Below are 13,087 nucleotides of genomic sequence, written 5' to 3' on the forward strand. Positions count from 1 at the left end.
CTCGCTTCTCTTCTTTCACAGGAGGAGCAGAACAGAGGCAAGCCCAACTGGGAACATCTGAACGAGGACCTGCACGTCCTGATCACGGTGGAGGACACACAGAAGCGCGCTGAGATCAAGATGAAAAGAGCCTTAGAGGAGGTCAAGAAGCTCCTGGTGCCCGCGGTGAGTAATACTGCCATGAGGAATAGTCATTTTGGTGCCTGCTGTGAGTAAAACTGCCATGAGGAATAGTCAGTTTGGTGCCTGCTGTGAGTAATACTGCCATGAGGGATAGTCAGTTTGGTGCCTGCTGTGAGTAATACTGCCATGAGGGATAGTCAGTTTGGTGCCTGCTGTGAGTAATACTGCCATGAGGGATAGTCAGTTTGGTGCCTGCCGTGAGTAATACTGCCATGGGGGATAGTCAGTTTGGTGCCTGCGGTGAGTAGTACTGCCATGAGGGATAGTCAGTTTGGTGCCTGCGGTGAGTAGTACTGCCATGAGGGATAGTCAGTTTGGTGCCTGCGGTGAGTAGTACTGCCATGAGGGAGGGATAGTCAGTTTGGTGCCCGCGGTGAGTAATACTGCCATGAGGGATAGTCAGTTTGGTGCCTGCTGTGAGTAGTGAGGGATAGTCAGTTTGGTGCCCGCGGTGAATAGGACTGCCATGAAGGATAGTCAGTTTGGTGCCTGCTTTGAGTAGGACTGCCATGAGGGATAGTCAGTTTGGTGCCCCCGGTGAGTAGGACTGCCATGAGGGATAGTCAGTTTGGTGCCTGCTTTGAGTAATACTGCCATGAGGGAGAGTCAGTTTGGTGCCTGCCATGAGTAATACTGCCATGAGGGAGAGTCAGTTCTCCACAAGCAGAAAGGGGGGAATGATACAATCTCTTTTCTGTATTAGGGGTGTGCCGAGTAGTCGGACAAAACCAGTATCCTAGCGGATATGTCCGTTACCCGGTATCCTAACGGATATGTCCGTTAACCGGTATCCTAGAGGATATGTCCGTTAACCGGTATCCTAGAGGATATGTCCGTTAACCGGTATCCTAGAGGATATGTCCGTTAACCGGTATCCTAGAGGATATGTCCGTTAACCGGTATCCTAGAGGATATGTCCGTTAACCGGTATCCTAGAGGATATGTCCGTTAACCGGTATCCTAGAGGATATGTCCGTTAACCGGTATCCTAGAGGATATGTCCGTTAACCGGTATCCTAGAGGATATGTCCGTTAACCGGTATCCTAGAGGATATGTCCGTTAACCGGTATCCTAGAGGATATGTCCGTTAACCGGTAGCCTAGAGGATATGTCCGTTAACCGGTATCCTAACGGATATGTCCGTTAACCGGTATCCAAGAGGATATGTCCGTTAACCAGTATCCTGACGGATATGTCCGTTAACCAGTATCCAAGAGGATATGTCCGTTAACCAGTATCCTGACGGATATGTCCGTTAACCAGTATCCTAGAGGATATGTCCGTTAACCAGTATCCTGGCGGATATGTCCGTTAACCAGTATCCTTAACCAGTATCCTGACGGATATGTCCGTTAACCAGTATCCTAGAGGATATGTCCGTTAACCAGTATCCTAGAGGATATGTCCGTTAACCAGTATCCTAACGGATATGTCCGTTAACCAGTATCCAAGAGGATATGTCCGTTAACCAGTATCCTAGAGGATATGTCCGTTAACCAGTATCCTGACGGATATGTCCGTTAACCAGTATCCTGACGGATATGTCCGTTAACCAGTATCCTAGAGGATATGTCCGTTAACCAGTATCCTAGAGGATATGTCCGTTAACCAGTATCCTAGAGGATATGTCCGTTAACCAGTATCCTAACGGATATGTCCGTTAACCAGTATCCTAACGGATATGTCCGTTAACCAGTATCCTAGAGGATATGTCCGTTAACCAGTATCCTAGAGGATATGTCCGTTAACCAGTATCCTAGAGGATATGTCCGTTAACCAGTATCCTAGAGGATATGTCCGTTAACCAGTATCCTAGAGGATATGTCCGTTAACCAGTATCCTAGAGGATATGTCCGTTAACCAGTAGCCTGACGGATATGTCCGTTAACCAGTGTCCGTTAACCAGTAGCCTGACGGATATGTCCGTTAACCAGTAGCCTGACGGATATGTCCGTTAACCAGTATCCTAGAGGATATGTCCGTTAACCAGTATCCTAGAGGATATGTCCGTTAACCAGTAGCCTGACGGATATGTCCGTTAACCAGTAGCCTGACGGATATGTCCGTTAACCAGTAGCCTGACGGATATGTCCGTTAACCAGTATCCTAGAGGATATGTCCGTTAACCAGTATCCTAGAGGATATGTCCGTTAACCAGTATCCTGACGGATATGTCCGTTAACCAGTGTCCGTTAACCAGTAGCCTGTCGGATATGTCCGTTAACCAGTACGGATATGCCCGCAATATATTTTTGCGTGCAGCTTTTCGGTGTATTTTGCCAACATAGGCATATTAAAACACTTTTGTGTTTTCCAATCATGAGAATCATCCAATCTATCAACTGTCAATTTACAGATAATATACTAAATATGAGTATGGCCAGGTCTGTTAGTGCGGTAGCTTTAAACATGAACACAAGTAGGCTATCACGATAAGGCCAAATTTCAGTTAGTTCTGTTCTCCTGGATAAAGGACTGGAACAGGGTCACTTTTAAAAACAGACAGCAGTATGCACCCTGTGAGAGTGTTCTCTCCATATTTCACTTCCTCACATGATGCCGGAGAAGGCCATCAGGAGCCCCGGTGCCCGCGGCGAACAGACCGGCCGGACAGCTGTACCTCCGGATCCCCTGTCAGGAAGCGAGTTGGAGTGAGTATCTGACCCGCGGAAACAGGGCCAAGGCTCTGCAGGCCAAGCAGCCCCCTTTTCAGGGGACATCACGTCACCACACAGGGGCCCCGGCAACGTTTGGTTACACTCTCTCCCAGAGGCCTGGCGTCACTTGAATCTCTTCAATCTAATGGCTACAGAGAGAATAGCCTCAGATCAACTATTTTCTCCTTTGTTTTGAGATGAATCCTCAACCCTCCAACTCTTCCGCTTCGTTGCCGTTTCTGAGCGAGGGACGATTTCAACCTCTCTCACGGAGTACGACACCAGAGGCTGAAGCAGCGATGGTTGGCGAGTGACTGTGCTGACTGTGTGGGTGACGCAGCGTGAGTCACTGTCAGCCGGGGTGGGGGGAGATGAATAAACATGCATGTACACCCAGCTCATCCCTCACTTCCCCTCTGAAGTCATCAGCTGCAAAGAGCCACGCTTATAGTCAAGCTGAGTGTCCCCAGAAATAGAATTTCCCATAAATATATCTTACATTATACTCTCATGTGTAAGCTCGCCTTGATGTCAAGTGAGGAGAGTAGTACTGACAGTAGCAGGTTTTCCCTCTACCTTTTACCACAGGAAAGTTTAGTTAATGATCCATTCTAGTAATTCCAAAGTAATTTCCCTATTATACAACCCTCACTGGCTTGGTGGCAGTTCGTATCAGCACAGCGATAAGCTCCTTTCATTTCTACGTAGGGCTAAAAATACTGTTGAGAAGATGCCGTGAAGCTGCTGTGCCTAGTTTGTTGGCTGAGTGCAGTATTTCAGTATTTCCGCTATTACTTGTAATAGTCCTGTCTGGCTTCCCAGAACGGCGGCTCATTGGGGTTTATCTCCCCATGAAGTCCCCCAGGGGCTCTTCTCTCTCTCTCTCTCTAGTGTTGTCATTGTCACCGTGGGTGGGTGGGCAGCCCGGGCTGGCAGTAATGCCCTTTATCATGCTAAACTAAATTGGATTAAAGCTGTGGCTATGTCTACCCGGCAACGCACTTTTTAATGAAGGGCATCTTCTCTGCATTTGGCAGCGTGAAATTGTCTTTATTTAATCGCTCGGGGAAACAAATGGGGTCACCGGTTTCTTCAACTTCCTCTTTCAAGGAAATTCTTTACGGTCCCCATCAGGCTGGGCTGGGGTTGTTGTCTTGGGGGAAGGATGAGACGCTGACTAAAGTTGTCTATTTGGCCTTGAGGCAATAGCTATTTCAGTCTTGTCTTGTAACAAAAACTGACACCCTTGTGCTGAAATAAGTAAGCCTGATTTCTGACGGCATTTAGAAATTGAAATGGGAGCCTCTGCTAGTTGATTTATGTGTTGGCTGATATTGAAACAGGCGTTGTGGGTGTGTGACTCTTATGTCCCACCCCTTCTCTAGATCGCCCCCCACCCCATGAGCCAGAGAGCTTGACTGACTGGAAGGAGAGGGTGCTGATGGGAGGTGGCAAAGGTTCAGCTATTCCTGCCTCACGGCAGCTCCCGATCCCGTGAACTTTTCAACTCCCGACAAAGTCAGAGTAGAGGGAGAGATGAGAGGCGAGAAATGACGGGAGGGGGGAGTTTGACTGAGCTGCTCTTTCAAGTGTGGCTTTATACCGCTGATCCAGCCCCTCTTCACACCCCCTCCTCTCTTCCCTCAGCCCCACTGCCACACGCCTCAGCATGCTGCTGGTGTGCCACAGAGCCTTGCTCTCCTGTCATGTCTACTGGGTAATAAGGCCCTGAACACTGCCTCCAGCATAGCCCTGCTGCACTCTGGCTAACCCTGCAGAGCACCTGCACTAACCCCCAGTGGCACCCCTAGTCTATGTGATTGGAACCAGGTAGTCTATGCGATTGGAACCAGGTAGTCTATGCGATTGGAACCAGGTAGTCTATGCGATTGGAACCAGGTAGCCTATGCGATTGGAACCAGGTAGCCTATGCGATTGGAACCAGGTAGCCTATGCGATTGGAACCAGGTAGCCTATGCGATTGGAACCAGGTAGAACCAGGTAGCCTATGCGATTGGAACCAGGTAGCCTATGCGATTGGAACCAGGTAGCCTATGTGATCCTCCTGTTCCCAGTGACAGAGTAATGGATTCATTGGCACTCGGATGAGGGTTGGTGTGATTACCTCATAGCAGGCAGGAGATCAAAACATCAGTGTCACCCAAAAGTGATATCAAAGAGGGAAACAGATTTTCAATTCGCTGAGGAGAACACTTCTATCGGTCTTTGGCAGGTTGAACACAGGGCCCTCAATCAAATCCAGTCCAGTCTAATTAGTTTGCACTTCCACACAATGTTTTGGTTTGATACAAAAGCATTGTATAGAATTAATTGGCCTTTAATAAAGTGTGTATATATATCTATTTTTTTTAAGCGTTTCTCGCAGATCAGTCTTCGAACATTATGGCCCACCGGCGGCCAGCCTGTCATGTTCAGGCTGATAAAGATGTATAGCGAGACGTCAGTGTGCATTTCATTTAATGGAAGTGTGTCGTTAGAATTCATCTTTTGTCTGGCACAGTTGTAAATGACTTGAATTCTCTGGGCTGGCAGGCTGTAATGAGGTATGTGTTGAGGTTGTAGTTCTCTGGGCTGGCAGGTTGTAATGTGGTATGTGTTGAGGTTGTAGTTCTCTGGGCTGGCAGGCTTTAATGAGGTATGTGTTGAGGTTGTAGTTCTCTGGGCTGGCAGGTTGTAATGTGGTATGTGTTGAGGTTGTAGTTCTCTGGGCTGGCAGGCTTTAATGAGGTATGTGTTGAGGTTGTAGTTCTCTGGGCTGGCAGGTTGTAATGTGGTATGTGTTGAGGTTGTAGTTCTCTGGGCTGGCAGGCTTTAATGAGGTATGTGTTGAGGTTGTAGTTATTTGGGCTGGCAGGCTTTAATGAGGTATGTGTTGAGGTTGTAGTTCTCTGGGCTGGCAGGCTGTAATGAGGTATGTGTTGAGGTTGTAGTTCTCTGGGCTGGCAGGCTTTAATGAGGTATGTGTTGAGGTTGTAGTTCTCTGGGCTGGCAGGCTGTAATGAGGTATGTGTTGAGGTTGTAGTTCTCTGGGCTGGCAGGCTGTAATGTGGTATGTGTTGAGGTTGTAGTTCTCTGGGCTGGCAGGCTGTAATGTGGTATGTGTTGAGGTTGTAGTTCTCTGGGCTGGCAGGCTGTAATGTGGTATGTGTTGAGGTTGTAGTTCTCTGGGCTGGCAGGCTGTAATGTGGTATGTGTTGAGGTTGTAGTTCTCTGGGCTGGCAGGCTGTAACGAGGGCTTGACCACAGATGCCTCCACAGTCAGAAGTACAGTGATTTGTAAAAAAAGTAGAAAGAAAATTGAAGGAGACATGAATAAGAGAAATACAGCGGATTCAGAAAGTATTCAGACCCCTTGACTTTTTTCCATGTTGTTACATTACAGCCTTATTCTAAAATTGATGAAATAGTTTCTCCCCTCATTAATCTACACTCAAAACAAGTTTTCACGCTGCCATTTTTTACAAATAAAGAAAAACCTGTGAATGTGCGTGCGTGCATATATATAGATGAGGTTGACCGATTTTTATGATTTCTCAACACCAATACCGATTATTGGAGGACCAAAAAAAGCCAATATCGATTAATCAGAGAATTTTTGTGTGTGTGTGTGTAATAATGACAATTACAACAATACTGAATGAACAATGGACACTTTTTTATTTGAACTTAATATTTTTTTAAAGATAAGTTTAATGCTAGCTAGCAACCTACCGTGGCTCCTTGCAGCCACAAGGTCCTTTTGACGCTGCTCTCGCGTAACAGGTGGTCAGTCTGCCATGCAGTCTCCTAGTGAATTACAATGTAATCAGCCATAATCAGCGTTATGAAAACATGAAATCGGCCCTAATTTAGTCGACATCTTATATATATATATATATATATATATATATGTGTGTCTCTGTCAGTATTAGCTATTATAGAAACCATTTCATTAACATACAATGCAGCAAGGTTTGTGTTGTGCTGTCATATACAAGTATACCCTATTGAGATACTTGGTCTGGTCTTGAAAAGGAGCAGCTAGATGAGATACTTGGTCTGGTCTTGAAAAGGAGCAGCTAGATGAGATACTTGGTCTGGTCTTGAAAAGGAGCAGCTAGATGAGATACTTGGTCTGGTCTTGAAAAGGAGCAGCTAGGAAGGCTGAATAGACACATTTACCACGGTACTTACAAAAGTATGCAGGGATTCACTTTCACACTAAGCTGCTGCCAACTGTCACATATTGTCCTAATTTGATCCGTTCGCTGTACTTGACCGTTAGATGTGTTTGTTACATTGATGGATGGTGCCCCTATAAGGATATTACTATCCTCTCCTTGCCCTAAGTCGTCAGCTCAGATTCCCAACCGTAACAGTCGTTGAATGTCTCTCTGTCGCCCATCACTCTGGCCATCTGCCTCCCACTGTAAGGCCCACACACATCATTTCCAATGGAAAATTAGCTCCACGGTATAGATATTAGCAGAGGTTATTTTCTTACTGCTCAGGGACCGCGACGAGCGGTTAGTGTGGGGCCAGTAACCGAAAGCTTGCTAGTTCGAATCCCTGATCCAGCAATGTGAAAAATATGTCAATGTGCCCTTGAGCAAGGCACTTAATCCTAATTGCTCCAGGGTCGCCGTTGATAATGGCTGACCCCGGCCGTGACCCCGGTCTCCGATTGGGTCTCGAGGGGAGTTGGGCTATGCAACAAAAAATATATATAATTATTCTAATTCACAACCTTGCGGCAGATAGCCTAGCAGTTAGTGTTAAAAAAATAAACACATTTCCAATTCATGCATGTTAATACATGTGAAATAAAACACACTGTATAAGCAGCCACCAAATTCTTATGACTTACAATGGGTTATTTTAGCGTTATTATGTAGCCGTTTCTGCTGTTAGTGTTCTCAGTGGGCCTTCGTGTCCATGTTTAAGACGACACCGGCAGCATGGTGGTGTTCTCCTACTGTTGTGTGTTAAGAATTGGCCTACCAGACTGTCAGCACCGGCAGCATGGTGGTGTTCTCCTACTGTTGTGTGTTAAGAATTGGCCTACCAGACTGTCAGCACCGGCAGCATGGTGGTGTTCTCCTACTGTTGTGTGTTAAGAATTGGCCTACCAGACTGTCAGCACCGGCAGCATGGTGGTGTTCTCCTACTGTTGTGTGTTAAGAATTGACCTACCAGACTGTCAGCACCGGCAGCATGGTGGTGTTCTCCTACTGTTGTGTGTTAAGAATTGGCCTACCAGACTGTCAGCACCGGCAGCATGGTGGTGTTCTCCTACTGTTGTGTGTTAAGAATTGGCCTACCAGACTGTCAGCACCGCAGCATGGTGGTGTTCTCCTACTGTTGTGTGTTAAGAATTGGCCTACCAGACTGTCAGCACCGGCAGCATGGTGGTGTTCTCCTACTGTTGTGTGTTAAGAATTGGCCTACCAGACTGTCAGCACCGGCAGCATGGTGGTGTTCTCCTACTGTTGTGTGTTAAGAATTGGCCTACCAGACTGTCAGCACCGGCAGCATGGTGGTGTTCTCCTACTGTTGTGTGTTAAGAATTGGCCTACCAGACTGTCAGCACCGGCAGCATGGTGGTGTTCTCCTACTGTTGTGTGTTAAGAATTGGCCTACCAGACTGTCAGCATGCCTATCTTCCCTGTCAAGATGCTCCCTAGGCCTTTGAATATTGTTGGAGTCTAAACTGAGCTATTGGCCAAAACCGGTGTCAAGATTTCTTTGGTGCTGCTGACGACACGCTCTGTTAATCGCCGGTAGTAAAGATGGCCGAGGGAGATGCATCTAAATGACTTTTGGATAATTGAATCCAGGAGCCGATGTTTGTCTAGATATTCCAGACACCAAATCGGAGGGAGAGAAGAGGCCGTTTCTCAGATTACTTCCACCACGGTAATTAGCTTTTCTAATCTGATAAAAACCTGACCAATTGGTTTCCTCTTTAGGTGTTGAAAGCCCTGCAGTCTTGTTTCCCGTGCCATCACCACACCCATCACCGCCACCACACCCATCACCGCCACCACACCCATCACCACCACCACCATCATCACACCCATCACCACCACCACCATCATCACACCCATCACCACCACCACCACACCCATCAACGCCACCACCACCATCACCACACCCATCAACGCCACCACCACCATCACCACACCCATCAACGCCACCACCACCATCATCACACCCATCACCATCATCACACCCATCACCACCACCACCATCATCACACCCATCACCACCACCATCACCACACCCATCAACGCCACCACCACCATCACCACACCCATCAACGCCACCACCACCATCACCACACCCATCAACGCCACCACCACCATCATCACACCCACCATCACCACCACCACCACCATCACACCCATCACCACCACCACCATCACACACCCATCACCGCCACCACCATCATCACACCCATCACCACCACCACCATCACACACCCATCACCGCCACCACCATCATCACACCCATCACCACCATCATCACACCCATCACCACCACCACCATCATCACACCCATCACCACCATCATCACACCCATCACCACCATCATCACACCCATCACCACCATCATCACACCCATCACCACCATCATCACACCCATCACCACCATCATCACACCCATCACCACCACCATCATCACACCCATCACCACCACCATCATCACACCCATCACCACCATCATCACCACCATCATCACCACCATCATCACACCCATCACCACCACCATCACCACCACCATCATACCCATCACCACCACCATCATCACACCCATCACCACCACCATCATACCCATCACCACCACCATCATCACACCCATCACCACCACCATCATCACACCCATCACCACCACCATCATCACACCCATCACCACCACCATCATCACACCCATCACCACCATCACACCCATCACCACCATCACACCCACCACCACCATCACACCCATCACCACCACCACCATCACACCCACCACCACCATCACACCCACCACCACCATCACACCCATCACCACCACCACCATCACACCCACCACCACCATCACACCCACCACCACCATCACACCCATCACCACCACCACCATCACACCCATCACCACCACCATCACACCCATCACCACCACCACCACCATCACACCCATCACCACCATCACACCCACCACCATCACACCCATCACCACCACCACCATCACACCCATCACCACCACCACCATCACACCCACCACCACCATCACACCCACCACCACCATCACACCCATCACCACCACCATCACCACCACCATCACACCCATCACCACCACACCCATCACACCCATCACCACCACCACCATCACACCCATCACCACCACCACCATCACACCCATCACCACCACCACCATCACACCCATCACCACCACCACCATCACACCCATCACCACCACCACCATCACACCCATCACCACCACCATCACACCCATCACCACCACCATCACACCCATCACCACCATCACACCCATCACCACCATCACACCCATCACCACCACCACCATCACCACCACCATCACACCCATCACCACCACCATCACCACCACCACCACCATCACACCCATCACACCCATCACCACCACCACCATCACACCCATCACCACCACCACCATCACACCCATCACCACCACCACCATCACACCCATCACCACCACCACCATCACACCCATCACCATCATCCCACCCATCACCACCACCACCATCATCACACCCATCACCACCATCATCACACCCACCACCATCACACCCATCACCACCACCACCATCACACCCATCACACCCATCACCACCACCACCATCACACCCATCACACCCATCACCACCACCACCATCACACCCATCACCACCACCACCATCACCATCATCCCACCCATCACCACCACCACCATCATCACACCCATCACCACCATCATCACACCCACCATCACCACACCCATCACCGCCACCAACATCACCACACCCATCACCGCCACCATCATCACACCCACCATCACCACACCCATCACCGCCACCAACATCACCACACCCATCACCGCCACCACCATCACCACACCCATCACCGCCACCAACATCACCACACCCATCACCGCCACCATCATCACACCCATCACCACCACCATCACACCCATCACCACCACCACCATCACACCCATCACCACCACCATCATCACACCCATCACCACCACCATCACACCCATCACCACCATCACACCCATCACCACCATCACACCCACCACCACCACCATCACACCCATCACCACCACCATCATCACACCCATCACCACCACCACCACCATCACACCCATCACCACCACCACCATCATCACACCCATCACCATCACCACCATCATCACACCCATCACCATCACCACCATCATCACACCCATCACCACCACCACCATCATCACACCCATCACCACCACCACCACCATCATCACACCCATCACCACCACCACCATCATCACACCCATCATCATCACCACCACCACCATCATCACACCCATCATCATCACCACCACCACCATCATCACACCCATCATCACCACCACCACCATCATCACACCCATCATCACCACCACCACCATCACACCCATCATCATCACACCCACCATCACCACCACCACCATCATCACACCCATCATCATCACCACCACCATCACACCCATCATCATCACACCCACCATCACCACACCCATCACCGCCACCAACATCACCACACCCATCACCGCCACCAACATCACCACACCCATCACCGCCACCAACATCACCGCCACCATCACCACCACACCCATCACCACCACACCCATCACCGCCACCAACATCATCACACCCATCACCGCCACCAACATCACACCCATCACCGCCACCAACATCATCACACCCATCACCACACCCATCATACCCATCGCTGCTGCCACCACCACACCCATCACCACACCCATCATACCCATCGCTGCTGCCACCACTACACCCATCACAGTGTGATGGTGGTGGGGGCAAAGGGTGTGGTGTGTGCCTCTGGTGTTTAGCGGGTTGGGGGACAGCAGGGTGTTTAGCGGGTTGGGGACAGCAGGGTGTTTAGCGGGTTCGGGGACAGCAGGGTGTTTAGCGGGTTGGGGGACAGCAGGGTGTTTAGCGGGTTGGGGACAGCAGGGTGTTTAGCGGGTTGGGGGACAGCAGGGTGTTTAGCGGGTTGGGGGACAGCAGGGTGTTTAGATGGTTGGGGACAGCAGGGTGTTTAGATGTTTGGGGGACAGCAGGGTGTTTAGAGGGTTGGGGGACAGCAGGGTGTTTAGAGGGTTGGGGGACAGCAGGGTGTTTAGAGGGTTGGGGGACAGCAGGGTGTTTAGATTGTTGGGGGACAGCAGGGTGTTTAGAGGGTTGGGGGACAGCAGGGTGTTTAGATGGTTGGGGGACAGCAGGGTGTTTAGAGGGTTGGGGGACAGCAGGGTGTTTAGAGGGTTGGGGGACAGCAGGGTGTTTAGAGGGTTGGGGGACAGCAGGGTGTTTGGAGGGTTGGGGGACAGCAGGGTGTTTAGATGTTTGGGGGACAGCAGGGTGTTTAGAGGGTTGGGGGACAGCAGGGTGTTTAGATGTTTGGGGGACAGCAGGGTGTTTAGAGGGTTGGGGGACAGCAGGGTGTTTGGAGGGTTGGGGGACAGCAGGGTGTTTAGATGTTTGGGGACAGCAGGGTGTTTAGAGGGTTGGGGGACAGCAGGGTGTTTAGAGGGTTGGGGGACAGCAGGGTGTTTAGAGGGTTGGGGGACAGCAGGGTGTTTAGAGGGTTGGGGGACAGCAGGGTGTTTAGAGGGTTGGGGGACAGCAGGGTGTTTAGAGGGTTGGGGGACAGCAGGGTGTTTAGAGGGTTGGGGGACAGCAGGGTGTTTAGAGGGTTGGGGGACAGCAGGGTGTTTAGAGGGTTGGGGGACAGCAGGGTGTTTGGAGGGTTGGGGGACAGCAGGGTGTTTAGATGTTTGGGGGACAGCAGGGTGTTTAGATGGGCAGATATGCTTTTACTGGAGAGGGAGGTTAGCAGATGTGATGGAAGTCAAATGACACTGTTTGTTGTGTGCCAGAAGTGGCTGTGTTAGTGATTGACAGCGCTGACTGCAGAACATTATGGTGTAATTCATCCTGATTGGCTCCCCGGGCCACTGCGGCATCTATTTGAAGTGCTTCTGGTCA

The 13,087-nt window shown here is 50.1% G+C and overlaps 1 protein-coding gene across 1 annotated transcript in view; it reads left to right on the forward strand.

The window, feature by feature from the left end:
- The window catches only part of LOC115146425 (protein quaking-A), a 141,160-nt gene that overhangs the window by 86,544 nt on the left and 41,529 nt on the right, over window positions 1-13,087 (forward strand). Inside the window, 1 exon segment of the mRNA XM_029688484.2 lies at window positions 22-165. Within this exon segment, the coding sequence (XP_029544344.2) occupies window positions 22-165 (144 nt within the window).

This window comes from Oncorhynchus nerka, linkage group LG18, assembly GCF_034236695.1.
Source record: "Oncorhynchus nerka isolate Pitt River linkage group LG18, Oner_Uvic_2.0, whole genome shotgun sequence".
Lineage (NCBI taxonomy): Eukaryota > Metazoa > Chordata > Actinopteri > Salmoniformes > Salmonidae > Oncorhynchus > Oncorhynchus nerka.